This window comes from Motacilla alba, chromosome 5, assembly GCF_015832195.1.
Source record: "Motacilla alba alba isolate MOTALB_02 chromosome 5, Motacilla_alba_V1.0_pri, whole genome shotgun sequence".
In the NCBI taxonomy this organism is placed as follows: domain Eukaryota; kingdom Metazoa; phylum Chordata; class Aves; order Passeriformes; family Motacillidae; genus Motacilla; species Motacilla alba.
In genome coordinates, this window is record NC_052020.1 from 31,913,237 (window position 1) to 31,932,385 (window position 19,149).

At 41.5% G+C, this 19,149-nt stretch overlaps 1 protein-coding gene across 1 annotated transcript; it reads right to left on the bottom strand.

Annotated features, from left to right (window-relative positions):
- Positions 1 to 11,207: 11,207 nt before the first annotated feature.
- On the bottom strand, positions 11,208 to 19,065 carry LOC119701952. The gene is made up of 5 exons (XM_038139271.1): positions 19,018 to 19,065; positions 18,696 to 18,773; positions 17,652 to 17,730; positions 15,964 to 16,066; positions 11,208 to 14,316 (listed from the first exon to the last, which is right to left on the bottom strand). The coding sequence occupies exons 1-5, from the start codon at positions 19,063 to 19,065 to the stop codon at positions 13,872 to 13,874; spliced, it is 753 nt and encodes a 250-aa protein (XP_037995199.1). The 3' UTR covers positions 11,208 to 13,871.
- Between the last annotated feature and the right edge of the window lie 84 nt (positions 19,066 to 19,149).

Consider the following 19,149-nt stretch of genomic DNA (forward strand, 5'->3'; position numbering starts at 1 on the left):
CCTCTTCTGTAGGGTTTTTACTGCTAGAGGGGACAATCAGGCCCAGACACATTACATACAGATAATCCACTTAATCTCATTTCAACAATTATTGGTATCTCTCCTCCTGCACTTATTCCAAACAGACAAATGTATCTTCCTTTGACTGCTGTGTAAAAGGATGTCCCTTTTCACAACACTAATGCCTAACCTCCAACCATCAAGTTTTCCCTATAAAATAAAAGGAAAGTATATCTGATCCAGGAAATTACAAATAAATTAAGATCTGTGTTAGAAAAATTATTTTTTAATGGCTGCTAGCTATTGATTTACTTTCTGACCTGATTTTTCTGGCTCAAAAATTTATTTCCATGCCTGGTAGGGAATATTCATTTAAATCCTAGGGTTTGGTCTATACTAGGGAAATTTCTCCCAATTTTTTTGTGGTTTTAGAAGTGATTTGCCATTGCTATTTTTAAAATGTTTGGAATTGTTGTTTAGGCTTCACTGTGTTGATATCAACTAAGAACAGTCTGAATTTTTTGGTGCTTCATCTAAACAAGAACTTGAACTGGCTTTTAAGCAAGAATTCAAGAGCACATATTAAGAAGTAATAACACCCCTGGGAGCTTTGAGTGGCACTGAACCTCTGAGTTCACAGCTTTCCACATTGCTCCCAGTGTTCCTGGGAATTTGATCATATTTCAGTGAAAGAAGAGGTGTTTCTTAAAGATGCTGCTCTTAGGCCCTAAACTCATGCAATATTTGATATGAACAACTTGCAAGCATTTTAACGCAGTGCAGGTATTTATGAATTTGTGTCCAATAAGCAGCTTCAACCACTAAGTAATACCCTACACAGGTTTTCAGACTTTCTAAGTAATGAAGTCAATACTATGATTCTGCACTAGGTCTTCAAGTAAATTTCTGTTAAATTATAACATCTGTTAACATGCAAGCTTCAAATTTCAACCTGTAGCCATATTTCTTTTGGTGGATATTTTTATAATACATGAAGAGTAGTATTATAGCACCATGGATGACTGTGGTCAAACAGCTGTTGCTCTCAGAAAGTCTTCTCTTGTAAACTCAGCAAATTTGTGGTATTAAGAGATTTTCTACTAAAAAAAAAAAAAAAAAGGAAAAAGAAAGAAAAAGCCTTCTGCGCCTTCTGTATCATGAAAAGGACAGATTTTCTCTAACTACCCTGAATGCACTTAGGTAACTGCATTTCAGTGGCCATAGATGAGAGGTTTCTGTTAAATAATAGCTGCATTTCCTGGAGGGGAGGTTCTTTTAATAGCAAAAAAAAAAAAAAGTTTTTAGAGCAGGCATTTAGGCTCTGCTTTCTCCAGTAGATGTCACTTGCAGTACATAATAATTCATGTAAAGAAGTCAGAGTATATAGGAATGCATTGCTTTCCCTGAAATATGCAAGCTAAATTAAAAAGCCATTTTAGTGCCCTGTGTATGTAGTAAGTTTGGCATTTGGTTTATTTTAACAGATGGCATTGAAATAACAAAAGGTAAAGCATTTTTTTCCCAATTGATCAGTGAGGATTATGTCTCTTTCTCCTGTAATTTGAAATAACAGAAGGAGACAAATATACTTGTTGACACATGAGAGGTCTGGGTCACACATGATCTAATACTGTATTGACAAGTAGTTTTTGGCAATTGCTAGACTTACTCTAAAGAGAAAATGTATTATGTAATTTTTTTTTTTTTTTACTTCAGAAGCATTAGAAATTGGGATTAAATTTAGGAGGGGAAACCTATAGAATATATTCACCCCAAAAGCAGAGCTGTTTTCTTGTATAAACAAAGGAGAACTTGTGGATATATTACATATTTAAGGGAAAGCGTCTTCTGGTACAGTTGGTTAGAAATGTAAGCAATGTTCTAGGAACATTTTACCTGATTTCTAATAATTTTTAATCTATTTATTTTATTATAACTAAGAGTCTTCAGTCAGATCATTATGGCCTTGTTTCCATGCAAAACCCATATTTCAGGCCTTGGGGCTTCAGGGATACACTGTGATCTCACACTCCCTGCTGATGGTAAATTATCAACAAATATTCACACTGCGTTAACTTACATCATTTTTCTTGTCTCCAACTGGTCTGCCAGTCAAGACTACATTACAGAATTTAGGTTCTAGTTGCTCATTTTCCGGGTAAACACAGTGTTTGATGTCTCCTGTTTGTAGCCATCCGTCCTCTGCTCACCTTAGTTCTTCCCTTCAACAGATATGAGACTGCTATACTGCTGTATTCATTTCCATTCCACTCTCCATTGCATGGATGAGTTGGCCACTTTAGGACTTTAGTCTTCTCCCATTTTCTTCCTGGATTCTGATCAAATACCCACAGAAAACCCCAACACAGACTGACTTAGAGAGAGGAATAAAAACTAGCTATGCTATCTTCCCATCTTCTTCCCATCTCATTCCCCTATTTCCCCCAGACAACCACACACACAAAAAAATTTTTGAGAGTTTTCAGAAGGAATGCCAAGAAGGCAGGAACCACAGAGATTTGGACACGATGCCCACTTTTACACCTTTGTTCTCTCCAAGCTGAATAAGTCAAAGGTGGATAAACTGTGTCCTGCTCATGACAGGCTTTGAGGACCCTACCATGAGAGAGTAGTGGAGATCATTAAAGCTTTGTCCCTCACCCCCAAAGAAAACCAGTGTACATTGTAAATGAAAGGAGTAAAACCCTAGAAACACAACAGAAATACATTTTTTCCCCAAAACACAGCTGAGAGTGACTACTACAAGGGAAACCTGAAACCAGCTGCAGTAAATTTAGTCTTACTGAGAGTTACTTGCTGTCTTGATTTTTCTGCACAAGGTGAGGAAAGGAGATGAGAGGCAAACATAGACAGCCAAAGACAATGATGCAGAAAAACCATTAGAGAGCATCCAAAGGGGGTCAAAAAAGATGGTGAAGAGCCTTGAGGGGAAGCCATATGAAGAGTGACTGAGGTCACTTCAGCCTGGAGGAGCCCTCACTGCAGTTACAACTCCCTGGGGTGGGGGGAAGAGGAGGGGCAGGCACTGATCTCTGTGGTCACCAGTGAAGGCGCCCTAAGGAATGGTAGGAAGCTGCTGTTGGGTATTAAGAAAAGGTTCTTCACCCAGAGAGTGGCTAGGCACTGGAACAGGCTCCCCAGAGAAGTGGTCACAGCACCAGCCTGACAGAGTTCAAGAAGTTTTTGGACAACGCTCTCAGGCACAGGGTGTGACTCTCGAGGATCCAGGAGGTGGACCCAATGATCCTGATGTGCCCTTTCCAACTCTGCTTATTCTCTGATTCTGAAAAAAAATGCAAGCTCTTGAAAGGAGTTTTTGTACTCTTGAACCTGAGAAGAGGTGTATAGAAGTGTATAGATATAGATCACATACAGGGAGCCAAGTCTCCCTTTATTTTATTTGATAATTCATAACAGAGATGTGGCATTCAAGGGGTCTAATATGAGCTGCTCTGCATTGCCTGCTTCAGGTCACATATAACATACTAGGTCTGTAAATTTTTTATTTTCCAAGTCACAGGCCAGAAATCAGTATCAATAGACTAAAGAAGGGCTTATAAATTAAGAGTAGAGGTAATTGGTTGGAAAGATACAGAAAACCCCACTAAGAGCAAAGCAGAGAAAGAAATCTGAGAATGAATTAGAAGGTAAAATTAATTTAATAACCTGATTAATTTAATCAGGTGTCTGGGTACTATAGAGACTCATGCTCTCTTGTTGTGATAATTTAACTCACTTTTTTCCATTTTCTTCAGGAAAAAGGAATTTGCCAGAAAATAAAAATAACCCAACCCTTTGAAACTTTCACCTGACACAGGCTGTTGGTATTCTGCTGAACTGAAGAATGGTCTGTAACCATTGACCTATTTTCATAAGTAATGCAATATCTAGTTAAAGCTGACTCTATCCAGGATAACCACATTTTTTAAGCAGCATTGACATTACACAGTGATGAGCACAATGTAAGTCTGGAGATGTTAAACGAGTTTTGGTATTTATTTCCTTTGCTTATAAGCACACACAAGTTGTTTTTGACAATAATTTCTAATGTAAAGAGATGATAATTTCTCATTTAAATGAAGATGTGCTTTACTAAAAATGCATAAGGTTATAAACAGGCAAACAAATCTTGTAGTATGTAATGTAAAAATAGAGTTTTGAACAGGGATTACAAAGTTAATGTAGTGGACATATACTGTACCTCACGTGAGTGGATCTCATATTCTCTTACTAATTCCATGTCACAGAACCACAAAGAAATTTATTGTGAGCTTCCTTTTGTAGGCATGGAGGGATACATATAATTTGCCTCTGATAAACCTGGCCAGTCACAATGACGGAGCCAGAGGAAATCTAAGACTTTATTTCAAGATCTCTGCTAAGACCAAGAGGTAACTTTCCCTTTCACTCTTGCTAAGGGGAGATTAATTTGTCTCTGCACAGATTGGAAAAGTTGAAGGGAATGTTCCTGAAAAAGCAATTGAGTCTTTTACATTCCTAAGTTACTCTTTCTAACTTATCTATTGTTTATTCATACTGATATATACACAGATGTAAAGAATGTATTGCAGAAAGCTCTCTGAATTCAAGCATGGCACGCACAGGTATCTTTGGATATTGTGATGGCATGAGAGATACATTATCTTCTGACAAGCTCATGTAGGGGATTGGGCAGGACATAAGGTTATCCCTTTCCTAAGTTATTCGACATCTGTTTTTTTCCTTTTACAGTGTTTTGACAAGAGTTAATTGCCAGCTTCATTCAAGTGAGTGGATGGTTTTAAAGGCAGCACTGCAAGAAGTCATGTGCTGCTTCTTATAGAACCAGAGTACCCTATGCCATTTCCAAATGGATATCCCTTCTTGATTTTGCGGTCAGTATTAGTAAATGTATATATTTAGCTTCACCTGACCCAGTGGAGCTTCATCTGTCATGCCAGAGAGTAAGGTTGGCACATGCGATGTAAAAGTCATTGAAGAAAGGGAATTGGTTACTATATTAGAGTGAGTGTTAAGCAATCAAGATATAAACCCTTAGGAAAACCAAACACCCTGGAGTAATTTTAAATGGGCAGATTACTTCTGGCAGTTTTGCCTTTTGGTTCTGTATTCTTATCAACATCGGAAACCATTCAATTTCAAATATCCACGGAACCCAATACTTTATTGATGCTTACAGCCAGAAAAATTAAGAAGCTCTGAGTTAAACAGTCAGGCTGGCCATCCTTCAAGTGATCATTCTTTTAAATCCCTGTGCTCCAGCAATTTGCTGTGAGACTTGCAGCTTATCTGATTCCCACTTTTGAGAGCTAAATTCTCGGAAAGAAGTAGATAATCTCCACTGACTATAATTTTATGACAGGATTTTCATTAGCAGGTGATCCTTCTACTGAAGCCAAACGAAATGAGTAATTATTCTATTTTGCAGTATTGTTGACAACTGAATTTTTGTCATACTAAGCAACACAACGCAGGAGATTGGGTACTCAATGGAAACTATAATTCTCCTGGGGGGAAAAATTAAGAAATGATATCTGGTCACTTTATACACACCAGGCCTCCAAGTAAATGCTGAATTGTAAAAAAATAGCACATTGAAAAAGAATATTTATGTGTCCCTTTCTCACTACATGTGCAGTATTTTTCTCTTATGTCACAAAAACTGTAACCACAATTTACAAGTATATGCACAATCAAATTGCTATTGATTTAGCAATGCCTTTCTTTGATGTCCCTTGCCTTAACCTCATTTATAAAGCTGTTTTGCATTATTTCAAACTGTCAATGATTTGTGACTCATGAATATTCAAATCTAATTTGCACTTACCTTTTTTGCATGCATGCTTACTTGTAATTTGTCTCATTTGCCCTTTGTTTTGTGTTTATTTTCAGGTTATTTAGTGAAGTAAACTCTGTTTTTAAAGTAATAGCATCAAGTTAAACACAAGTTGTGTAATTCTCACCTTACTAGAGTCTTATATCACTGCAATTCCATTAACTTCCCTAGAGTTTCTCCAGTTTAAGTGAAGAGAATGAGGTCCATGAGTTATTTTTTGACTAGTTTTTCTTTATCTGTGTGTTCACATCAACACAATTTAGCATGTTTCATTGGTATTGCAATGGCATTATTTAGTATTTTATTCAGAAAGAAATACCAAGATTAACTGTCTCATCCTAGCATTTCAGATTTTAGGACAATTAGGGTCTCCAAATCCAAGTGAAAATTAAGTTGTTCCGCTGACTTAAAACACTTTTTTATCAGAGGAAAAAAAAATCATTTTACTTATTTTTTGTGGTAAATCCAGTAGAATAAATCCTCAACTCAAGAATGCAGTACAATAATATACCCCTTCCCAGGAAAAACTCCACCTAACAAGTATACTGATTGCAGCACAGTGGGTACAAAATCCCATTCTTTTCATGCTTGTATATCTAAAAAAAGTCTGTTAAGCTGTTAGGTGCCTGAGGAAAGCTGGGCCAAGATATTTGTATGGCTTTTTTTTCCCATTTATGGAGGATTGTGTCATGAGAGCAGTGACTCTCTCAAATTCTAAGAATCTTGCTAGATTTTCTTCAATTAATCAAGTCTGGGAAAAAAAAACAAACAAAACAAAAAGAAATTTGCTTATGAATCAAAAAATATTATCTTAATTGAGTATCAAAAGCCATTTGCCGGGGGAAATGATCTGAAGTTTAACCAGGAGCAGGGGGAAGAAAGTCAACGGATTTTCCATAATGTTTGAAAGCTGAAATCAACCTACAGTGGCAAAACTGGTTGTTCCTGGGTTCATGCTGCAACCCTAGTTGCAAAGCAGCTGTAGGGGGGGTTCAGATGGCTCTTGTTTTGATCATGTTTGTGACCATACATGTGAACATTAAAGCAAGCAGGATTTTTCTCTGAGCAAATATTAGATGAATGCATTTCCTTTATGGACCAAATCCTGCCTCTAATGGAAAGGAAGCAGGATCAGGCTGTCAATTAATACCTGCACAAAACTAAAGTATGCAAACACAGACAGGAATATTTCTTGGGCATTTTTATTATTCATTTAGTCTCCTAAATAATTTCAAACAACCTTTTGGGAAATAGAGCAAGTGTGATAGTTGATCAGTAACACATCAAAAGTAATGAAATTAGAAGCCCAAATGAACATATTGTGAATGAATGAAAACTGTTTGCTTAAGCTTTACTTGGTCAATGTTTTGAAGTAAAGTGAAGCAAAATTCTTTCGTATGATGTAGGGTTCTCAACTGGGAATAAGAGATCTGAGCCCAGAATTTTAGCTGCATTCATCTAAGGGTTTATTTCAAATGAATAGTTTCATCATCTCTTCCATAAAAGAGAAAAATATTTCAAATGTTTATTTTTAGCTTGGCACATGAATAATAGAAATAAAAGGATCTGAGTATTTAATGTGAAGCAATTCTTAAATAAACTCAACATATGGGTTAATAATTACATATCAATAGAGTTTTGGTTTTTTTCTAGTACCACTACCATGCTTTTAAATGACAAGTCTCAGCTGTTGTGAAGTCCAAGGTAGCAGTGTGCCCTGAAACACCGAAGAAATAGTATTATCCAGTATGACACATGCCTAGATATGTCTTATTGTGATCATAATATAGCCTAAAGGTAAGAATACAGAACAATCACTTGTGTGCTATTTTTTCCATGCTGTTTATGTTTGTCTACATCAAAGAAAAGCTTCTGCTGGAGTTATTTATATCATTGATCAATAGAACTATTAGTGACGGTTTATAAATGCATGAGACAAGTTTTAAATTTAGCATGTACTTTAAAAATGAAATCTATTAGTACATTAACTTGATCATGTTTCATCACTGAAAAGCCAGTTCATCTCGAAAAATGCTTTTGAAAAAGCAGAAAGTAGCACCATGACATGAAAGATACTCTAAGTGTCAAACAAAAGCCCTGACTGTGAATCACCAAAGTATGAATTAAAGGACTGATGTTTTCTTGTACTGAGGGTTTACTGGAAGGGTGGAACTGGACTGTCCACATTTACTATCATTATGACCTAGCAAGTTGAGTACTTCACACCTGCAGATTTGGCATCCTGCAAAACTACTTTGCAGAATCCTGTCTTGTATCCTCCATTCATGTTCTTCTTCAGTCAGTGGGACTTTGGGACAGGTTTAGACTTGATACTGAAAATACAGCATGGAAAACATTGACAGAGATTCTCAGCACTGCGGTGTTTTTCTATGAACTTGTGGTCTCACAATAGGTGAGGTGTATGGAGTGATTAGCAGACCTTCTGGTCAGTGAGAATTAAAACTGGTGACACGTCTTGTCTTTTAGAGCTATTTGCTGTATAGTCGCAGTGTAGAAAAATTTCCTTTCTAACGTACTAACATTAAAGTCAGTGGTGATTCAGCTCAGATGAGTTTTGTTTTTTGAGTTCTTACCTAATGGTGATAGGAAAATCATGGTGAGTAGAAGTATGTAAACGCAGGAAGATATTTAGATGTGCATTTTAGACACAGGGCCTATTATTTGGAATTCAGACCAATTTTTGCCCTTTAACACCATTACCAAGGAGAATATCCCATCTAATTCATCATAAATAAAAAAATCCTAGATCCTTTTATTTTAACATGGAAAACACAGTGATGTCTGAGAACTTGTTAAGTTTAGATGTTGTGCCTCTCTTTCCTCTTTATTCTTCTGTGGGGACCATTTTCTTCTGTGAGAATGGGATCATTTCTGCAGTGTTACTGTGAATCATCCTGCTCAGACTGACAAGACTCAAATGGAAGAATAAGATTTTCAAAATTATGAGCAACAGAGGAAAAAAAAAGAAAATTAGAACAATCATGGAGGATTCAACTTCATAAAATTGTATGTATTAACGACTCTATGTTCCCTAACTTACCTTATACCTGAGTTTCATTGCCTTCCATTAGTGAGGTAATTAATTTAGCAGGAGAGATGAAAGGAGCTAGAGATGACAGCAGACATGGGTGAGAAAGAAGTCAAATGGTGGGCAGTGGAAAAGTGTTTTCGACGTGCATTTTGTAAATGTTAAGAGAGCGTAAGGGACTGAATACAGAGGAGTGTGAGATGTGGTACCTTTTCTACTGTTTCATCCAGGGTTGTGTCCTGGTTATTTATAAAAGGAAGGGCAAAGTCCTGCAATCCAAGGTAACATGTCTAATCTCCTTGTGTATTTTTGACCACTTACAATGAAGGGTTAATCTAAAACCCCCTAAACTAAAATTCTTCCTGCTTGGGTGGAAAATATATGTATACCAAAGGTTTTTTAAGAGAAATGTTGTACCCAAGAACTGTTTTGTGAGCTGCGAGTGTTGTACTGAACCTCTGGGGCAAATGTTTGCATTGAATTGTTGAAAGAGACTGAGATTGGCAACGCCACCCTGCCCTTGGCTAATGAGCCTTCCCCGAGAGAATATCAAGTGCAATTACCTTTCAGGGAATAACAACATACCAAAGAACCATGGACCCTGCAGAGAAAAACGAAACACACATTCGTAGGTAGAACCTGCTATGAATCAGCATTAATTATCCAATAGAGGGAACGGGGTTGCAATAAGTCTCAGTTCCCAACTCACACCATAGATCACAGCAAATGTGAGCTACTTATAGAAAAAACATTTGCAAAGTTCAGCTTGCCTTAACCCCCCTGCTTTCCGCATACGCTTCTGCACTCATGCTTGTGGGTTGCGCTTCTGGGGCAACTTTCCCGACCCACGGTTTGAAGGTGCCAGAGAGGCAATAAAAGAGGACTGGTGGCAGCGAGTGAGGCTTCCGAACGTCAGCAGTACCGTGAGGCTGAGGCGAGGACTCATTCGAGGTTTCACAGGTGCCGACGTGGCCGAGGACACCTGGCTCCTCTCAGCAGCGGTCAAGGAGGTCGGGCTACAGAGCGGCCGCCTGCCCTTGGCTGCAGAGCCGGGGAAACCGTCCCCCCACGGCTGGTGGTCCCAGCAAAGACAAAAAAAAAGGGGGGAACTGTCCCGGGAGACGGGCTTTTTGCTGTGCACATTCCTGAGAAGGAGAACGAGGCAGAAGGCGGGAAGGCCGCATATTTCGGGTTGAGCCAGTGGGAAAACGCGCGGAATTGCCAGCGCTAAAGAGGTGCGGGGGGATGCTGGCCGGCGCCTTTGTGCCGGGGCGCGTCTTCCCGGGGCGGCACGGCCGGCGGCGGGGGCTGCGCGGGGGCGGCCGCGGCGCGGAGCGGGCCGGGAGCAGCGCAGCGCCCGCGGAGCCCCGCGGAGCCCGCAGCGGCCCGGGCGGCTCCCCGGGGAGCCGGGAAACCCCGCCGCAAACTCTTCGGACGTGAAAACGGCGCGGAGCGGGGCCGGCTGCTTTGCTGAAAACAGGCACACGTATATTGAGTTTGTCAGGGATCATAAAATGCGAATTGATTATTCAAACAGCCATTGATTATAAAAGAATGCTTACTGCAGCAATGGGAAAGGTTAAAAGGAAATTGACCCTCTGCGTACGTGACATAAAGTCATTAGGTAAATGAGATATTCATACGGGGTGTAATCAAGGTCATGCTAATTTTATTTGCGGTATTCGACTCAAATCTCGAGCTTCGTTTGGGGACAGCAAATTGTCCCCGAGGGAAATGAACCGCCAGGTAGACCACAGGTGCTGTAAAAAAATCCCCAAAAGCCCCAGGTAAAAAAAAGCCGAGCAGGGAAGTAAATTGCCCCGAAGCCCCTTGTCCGTGGTGGGCAAGAAGCCCAGGCGCAGCCCCAGCCCTGGAGCGGCCGCGGGGGACGGGCCGGCGCCCGGGGAGCTGCGCGCAGCGTCGGGGCTCCCCGCAGGGCTCTTCTCACCCCGCTGCTCCCGGGTCCCCTCCGACCAGGGAAAGCTGGGAGTGCGAGCAATGTCAGAGATCCTCGCCTCTCCCAGACAGGATGAGAACGTGTAAAAAAATTAGATTTATTTATGCACATATTTATCCCCTCTAATTATAGAAATTAATCCTCTTACTTATGACTAAAAGGTAACGTCTAAGGCGTCTCTTTGATGTTTAACAGCATCATTTGTGGCTAACATTCCAACTGATTAAGGAATAATTGTTGTTAAATGCTTTACAAGTGGATAGTGTTTAATTGAGAGGCATTCATAATTTTACGGCTTACCACAAAATGAAACGTAATTAAAAACGCAGAAACTTCCAACTGATTTTGTTCCAATTATGTTTATTGTTCAGCCTAATTACTGCACAAGACGGGGTACTTTTCCCCATGTCTAAATGGCACACGCTTCCCAAGTATACCCTTGCAGGTTTTTCTTTTCCAGGTACAGGCTTGGGACGGCTTTCTGCAGCCTCCGCTCTCCCCACCCCCCCTCCCCATTATAATTAAATGCTCCAGCCTTTTCTTCTCTCCCCCATGCAACACCTTGGGATGTGAGAAAGTGATGGCAGCTTTCTTCCCTCGGAGCTCGAAGTAATTGTAGAAGGGCTGATGAATTTCTTGAAGAAACACTTGCCACACACTGAGGAAACCATCTCCTAGCAGGATTTTACAAACCAAAGTAAACAAAGCACCCCAGGGGCGATTTCCTCCTTTTGCGCAGCGTACTTCTCAATTTACCTCAGAAGGGATCACAATCACACACGAGAGTTACAACAGAAATCATACTTGGTTTGGGAAACATATTCTGTACAAGAAGCAGAGAAATTGAAAGTGTTCAAAGGAAGGGACAGTCATTAAAATACCTGCCAGGCGCACTGCCATTCCCTTAACTAACCTTCCTTCTTTCCCGTGAACTCAGAAATCTCTTCAGCATCTATTTAAACACAGATATCCCGGGGGGGAAGGCGGGGGGGGGGGGGGGTGGCTTGCGGGAAGGGGGAAGGCTAAAGAAACCAACCCACATACCCCTCAGGTCCGTCTCACCAACACCTTTAAACACCCTCATCCTCGGAAAGGGGTGGGAAAAAAAGTTGCTTGCCTAATTTCACTGTTCTATCGAAGAGAGTTTATTGTGCAAATGGACTTATTTATTTATTCCTGAGTTTCTCTATCCCTCAGTTGAGCTCTTGGACAAAATCAGAGAGTGGCTTGGGATCATGCTAATAAAAAATTACTGCTTACAGTTAAAGGGAATAATCACATCCATCAGATCCTGATAAAATAGGGGTGGGGGCCATCAAATGCCCAACACTGCTTGCAGTTTGCTTTTTTCCTTTGGGCTCCAAACCGTTAGGAAAGGATCACACACATATTTATTGCTCCTTTTGTCTCCTTTTTTTCTAGCAGGATTCAAACCCCTGCGCGTGTGTGCGTGGTTCGGGGGGTTGTTGCTCTCTTTGGGAAGGTTGTGGCATTCACAGGTGTGCTTTGGCTCGTCACTGTAACCCTGTACATTTTCCCAATTCTCCTGGAGGGTTTAATCTAGGTGTGAGAGTAGAAAAGTGTTTAAATTCTGCTGGGGAAATAAGCGGGGTCGGGGGAGGGAGGGGGAAGGGGGGAGGAATTCCCTCTTTTGGCGAGTCAGAAATAGCCCAAGCTTTCCAAATGGATGTTAGAATTGGACATAATGGAGCAACACCTCCTATTTTTTTTTCCTTTCCTTATTTTTCTTTTCTTTTTTTTTTTTTTCCCTCTCTTCAGGTATGAGGCTTGAATCCTTTCATTAAACTGACACAGATTTCCAGAGATGGAGAAAAGGAGGGGTATCTGAGGTGGACATTTTATGTAAATGAGCAAATCCGAAATGTATTACAAATCCACTGTAATAAAACTGACAGTTTTGACAGTATTGACAACATAAATATATGTTGGAACACAGCACTTTCAGACACTTAACCGATGAAGCAATAAAAAGATTCGACTACAATATTTCAAATAATCGACATTGATGTTTTGATACATCATTTTTATACCTCGAATCGATCTATCACTCTATGACCGGTCAATTTTAAGTAAAAATCTGCTGCAATTATTTACGCTATTGCCAATGACGACCTAATAACTGTTTTCAATTAATTACAGCAAAACCAAGCATTATGAGGACTAACCGGCCACATATTCCATTGTATGGCATTTCTTGTATGGAGAGCAAACACATATATGTGTATTGCATTCTCTTTGTGGCATCAAAAGAAAGACATACAAAGACAATCACAATCTTGAGGGGGGTGGTGGTGGAAATAAAAAGCAACCTCTTTTCGGGAACACACCGCCGGCTCTCACCATGTACTTCTAGGAAACACGCTATAATATTTTGTCAGTTCTCTCTCTGTGCAATACCAAACCGGGCTCTCAGGATTTTTTTTTCCTTTTCTCCTTGGGCTCTGCACTGAATCCCACTTTAAACAATGGGCCGAGCAGTTCTTGAAAAAAAAAAAAAAAGGAAATTCGTGCTTTGACTGATTGCCTGTGTGTTGTGAGAGTCTCCGGATCATTTCAAAAGAGGTAGGAGTATATTGTTCTCACTGGACAGAGAACTCCAGGGTAAAAACGAGAGCGCTCCTCTTCTGGAGTTTTATAGGCAGCTGGAGAACAAAAGGGGATATTTTGAGTGAGCTAGAGCAGAGCTCTGAGCAGAGTTTGAAGCCTTTGCGGATTCTCTGATATCACACTAAAGCCATTTACTTTGCCCTAACTGTCCTTTTGGTTACCATGTTATACCGGAAAGATTACATTTTTTCATACTTCGGGACTCTTCGAACAATTGCAAACCAGATTTTTGACTACCCAGTGCAAACAGTATTAGTGGGAAGCCCTGACAGGTTTGTGGTTGTTTTCTTTTTTTCTTTTTTTTTCTTTTCTTCCTTCTGGTGTGTGATGGAAATACACGTCTACTGTTTATGGTCTCCACTTTTACAAACATTCCACTTTTACAAACATTGCAGCCTAAATAACATAATAATAATAATAAAAAAAAAAATCTCATCTCTTCTCTGACTTCTGCGCTTCACACCCACCCGCGTGACATAAGCCGGACAAACGCGAAGGGCTTCATCTCTGTGCCCCTTCCCACGGCGGGTTTCGCCCCTCAGGGATGGAGCCCGGCGCTGGGCCTCATCAGCGTCCCGCGGGAGCCGCTGAGCCGGGGGCGAGGGCCCTGCGGCCGCAGAGCGAGCCCCGTGCCCGGCCCCGCCGGCTCCGGCTCGTGTTGGAGCCCCGCCAGATAGCGCTAGAGGGCTGCTGATGGCAGCGCCCGCCGGGGCAGCCCGCCCGCCCGCGCACAGCCCCGCGTCCCGCAGCCAGCGCAGAGAGGGCTCGGCAGGGCAGCGCCAGCCCGCATCGTTCTCGTTTCCTGCGGGGCTGGGGTTTTTCCCTCTAAAAAAAAAAAAAAAAAAAAAAAAAAAAAAAAAAAAAAAAAAAAAGAGGGTGGAGGAGTGGAAGAAAGAGTAAAAAGCGAAGTAACAGGTAAGTAAATGAAGCTCCTCCTAATCCAGCTCCCAAAGAACTCAGTCATACCGCAGCCGAGGTCAAGAAAAGTTCACCGTGATGCGCTACCATTGACTTTCAGGACTAGAAAGATTTTCGACAAATAATAATACATTACTGAAAAGCGAAGTACACTGCTGGCGGACAGGGGGATCAGGGTGAGGAGCTAAATGAACCCAGCGATCTGCAGAAGCTAAAACGTGCATGATTTCACAGGGGCACCCGAGATGGGACCTCGAAAGTCTTGCAGCTGCGGGAAGTCGGAGGCGAATCAAAGAGTGCTGAGACGAATAAAAAGTGACTGAAGTTGTAAAAAGCAACCGTAAGGGCAAAGGAGAGTGCGGTAAAGAAAGGGTTTGGGGGTAGGAATTTAACTGTGGCACAAGCCTGATTATAAAAAGAAAAAGGTACTATTTAAACTCCACACTTCGCCTTGCAAGCAAAACAAAAAGTAAAATTCACGTGGATTTCACTACGGTGTCACGGTGATGTCCTGCGTCCATATTTTAACAGGCAGATTGCTTTCTTCATTAATTATGACACATTGCCTAGAATGATAGTTCGAGATAAAAAGCCAGTTCGGATACGCTAAATTTTTCACTGTGTTCTATGAAATCTTTGACCCGTCTAAGAGAAGTTTTGCTTTCAAATGCAGTCTACGTGTTACCGAACACAATGGCATCCTCCAAAATACTTGAACTCAGCACACAAACAAACAAACATTGAATAAAGTTACAAACAAGATTAAGGTTCAAGTTATTTGTCCCTGTGGCAAGGCGTCAATTGTCCTACCAGATGTAGGGACGTTAAGAGGATTTAAACCATGCGAATTTAATAAACCAGATTAGCAATAGGTGCTTTCCACAAGTGCTAAGAACCGGAAAGTAAATCTAGCCTAAATTACCCATCGGACCGGAGGATCACCTACAAGGAGAGCTCAAAATTTCCTACAGGGTACAATAGGATTTCGTGCAAGCATGGCTTGTTTCCCCCTAAAAACTTTCTATTTGCATTAAATCTTGTGATAGGAGCACACGTGCGTGCAAAACGGCGGTTTAAGGTCTCCGGTGGGATTTATTCTTGAAATCTGAAATATTACCTGTTGTGCCATCCACTTTTGCAAGGCTGTGGAAAAAGAGAGAGAGAGAGAGGGAAGGAGGGAGAGATGTAACGAGCAAGCAAGAGAGGCATGTCTCAAAGCCAGCAAAGGACTAAGATGCCACACTTCGGAAAGGCTGATTGAAAACAGACTCTTCTTAACTTTTAGAGGATTTTCTCTCTCGCTCCCTCCGAGGGCTATGAAGCCGATTTGGGAGTTTGAAGGGAATAGGTTTCAGCATCCATATTTGTTCTGGTGCACTTGTAAAATGCGATTTGAAGAGGATCTTTAGCCCTCTGATTGTCTTTGTATTGTTTTTCTTGAAACGGATCTTTTGCCCTTAATGAATCCCCACACAGCTGGACAGCTCCTGCTCGGACACTGAGAGCGCTAACCCCAAACTGACCCCAATTTGACACCACAAGATGAAATTTTACCGCCTGTTAAAACCATTTCCAGCCTCGGCAAAAGGAGCTGGCGGTTGACTGAGATGCACTTCCACACCGGACACCTCATTTCTCTTTGGACTTTTGAGCCGATCTATCAAAAAAAAAAAAAAAAAAAAAACCAAAAAAAACCAAACCAAACCAAACCAAAACAAAACCAAAAAACCCAAAACAAAAAACAAACAAACAAAAAAAGCTACCCCCCCCCAAAAAAAAAAAACAAAAAAAAAAAACAGGCACCACCTCGACTCGTATCTATCCCACACTTTTCCTGGAAATAGCCCTCGCTCTGAAAGTGATGCAGGAGAAATGGAAATTAGCCATTTAAATTTTCCCGAGTTACTTTTTTAAAAAAAAAGAAACGTCACTAGTTTGGGGGGGGGAGGGGGTAGGGGGGCCAGGGGGTGTAAATAAAAAATCACCTAGGTATGTGAAAGCCCTCACCCTCTGCACGTATCCCATTTTCCTCCGAGTTCCCACCAACATCTTTGTTAATAGATGAGTACATTCACTTAAGGGCGCTAAATTGAGCTGCTCCTTTTTAATGGCTAAACTGTAGCGCTTTATAAACCACGTTCTCTGTGTGCTTTAATCCACTGGGATAGGGATGAGGAAAAAGGCTTCAAGTCTTTTCACGTGGAAAAAAAAAAGACACAGGAGGAACATGAAAGATCTTCATTTACTATATGAAATTTCACTTTCTATCAAGTTAAAATAATTTTTAAAAGTTGGTCCCTGTCCCAGATTACAAACATGCACAGCAGGGCAAGACAACGCAGGGGGTTAATTAGCTTAGGAGGGGAAAAAAAATTAAACAATTGAAAGGAGAAGCACTGAACACTGCACAAGTCTTTGGCTGCTTTTTTTCAGCTTTGATTTTAGTCTGTTTTCTCAGAATTTCTTAGTCAGGGCAGCTGAGATCTACAGAGACTTCTGTGAAAAATAGAATTAGTGAAAAAAAAAAGTGGTCTAAAATTATATTCTAAGCAATAAAATAATTTCCTCTGTGGGAGCCAAGTAATCTAACTTTTTTTTGAGAAGAAAACTGATGAACTTCTCTTTACAACTTATGGTCTAAAAAAATGCATGGATCCTTAAATGTAGCCAGATTACTTTTGCACAGCCAGTTTATAAGGAAAGACCTCTTCTTTGGTGATACTGAAACTATTTCAAAAGAGGCACATTTGTATATCACAAGAGACAAGGCTCTGGGTTTGCACTGCCACGGTTAAAAAACAAGTTTGGAAGCTACAAAAATCTGAACCACGTCCTCTAAGCTGGCTGCATCACAAGCAAATGATTCCATGCAAGTTGAGAAATCTGGCATCTTTGGGGCACGGGGTGGGGGGGGGGGAGACTGGGGTGGGGAAGGGAGGGGGAAGAAAGAAGGGAAAAAAAAACAAATAACATTCACCGATGACTAGATCTCTTTAAAAAATCTGCTAGAAAACTACAGCTGTAAAAGTAGGAAAGGATTTGCATAACCTACTGCTCTGTAGGTCTCCGCGCACCCAAAGGATTAGCCAAGCATTCATTACCATGAATATCTTGAATTACGTTACCGATTTATACGACAGAGTATAAAATACTGCACAAGAAGACTGGCTTTTTCCCTGCAAAATGAATTGACTTAACCACTGCTTGAAAGAGATCTACATACTAAGGGCTCTTCTACTCACCTCTCTTTACAGTCCCGTGAAAGTCAGTCACAGCAATTCGGTTGCTCTTAGGACTAGCTTTAATCTTGGAGGAGATCCTCTAGGAAAAAAAAAAAAAGCCCGTGTCTGCTCTCCGGCTTCTGGCGGGTTTAAAGCAGGGTGCAACTCTGGCTATAAGTAGGAGAGGGACTTTTCTCCGTATTCCCCTCATATTTGTAAATACAGCCCTGCTCTGCAGGGCTCGGCGCTAGCGGAACATGCAGGAATGCCCACTGGCGTTTGTCAGCTCTCCACACTATCTTTCTTTATACGTGAGGGCTGATTTCCCGCAGACATCATTGTTATGATGGCTCATTTAATCAAACTGTTTAATTGCTCCGGTAATCACTATCATCATCACAGGTACTCAATCATTCATCATTTCGGAGGGGTTTATTGACCTCTGGAGCTCATTCCCTTTGCCTATTAAAATCAGGCCAAATATCTACAACTACCCCTTGAGTCATTTTCTTAAAGTTAAAAAAACCCCAAACCTCTGAAAAGCATCGTCATCACCACGAAAAGCAAACCAAACCAAAATCTAACGGAATAATATATTTTCTGCCGTGTATTTTCAAAAGCCATCTATGTATGAGGCCACATTCACAAACGGGTACATAATCATTGATAAATTCCACTATTAACGGGATAGTCTGTTTTAGATTTTATGTGCAGGGGACCGTGAACGAGGGTGGGGGGTTGGGGAGGACAAAACTGCAGCAATCGATAGTTTGACCATCGCTCCTCCCCTAAACTTCAAGCATCCCCCATGATTGATGATCCCGGGTAGCTTTGGTAATTGACTGCTCTGAGGTAAGGCATGGTGTAGCTTCAGCGAAGTGATTGGGCGAGAGAAACGCACCAAAATTAACGCGCGCGCGCGTGTGTGTGTGTGTGTGTGTGTGTGTGCCTGTGTGTTCGGAAAAGTTCATTTGGTACTCAGGGGTGGAGGGGGGGGGGTGCATCATCTCACTTAATTTGCTAAATAACCCCACTGTAATTAGCACTACCATTAGAAGGCATTACCGAGCTAATACTCCAGCATACATTCCACAAGCGCAACGTCGATAAACGGTAAAGTCCAGCGACACACACACGAAAATACTGCGCTCACCGCCGGATCCGCTCAAAACGAACATGCGAACAGAAATCTACATAACATCTGGATCTCTCCCACAAAAGACTGAGCATGACTTTGTTTTTAAGCCCTTTACAAAGCCTGGCAGCCTAATCGCAAAACTAAAAGGGATTTCCCCCTCTTCCCTCCGCCTCTCCCCGCCTCTCCCCCCCCCTTCCAAGACATCCAGAGCGTGTTTGATAGCAGCGATCACTTAATGAAGAGCGGTGCCCAGCACGGTTTGAGCGAGGCGTTCTCCTCCCGCCCGGGGACGTTCATGAGTAGAGCGGCGCAATGAGCGGCCGCCGGGCAGCGGCGCGGCGCGGGGCGCGGGGCGCTGCCGGGGCCGGGCGCGCGGGGCCG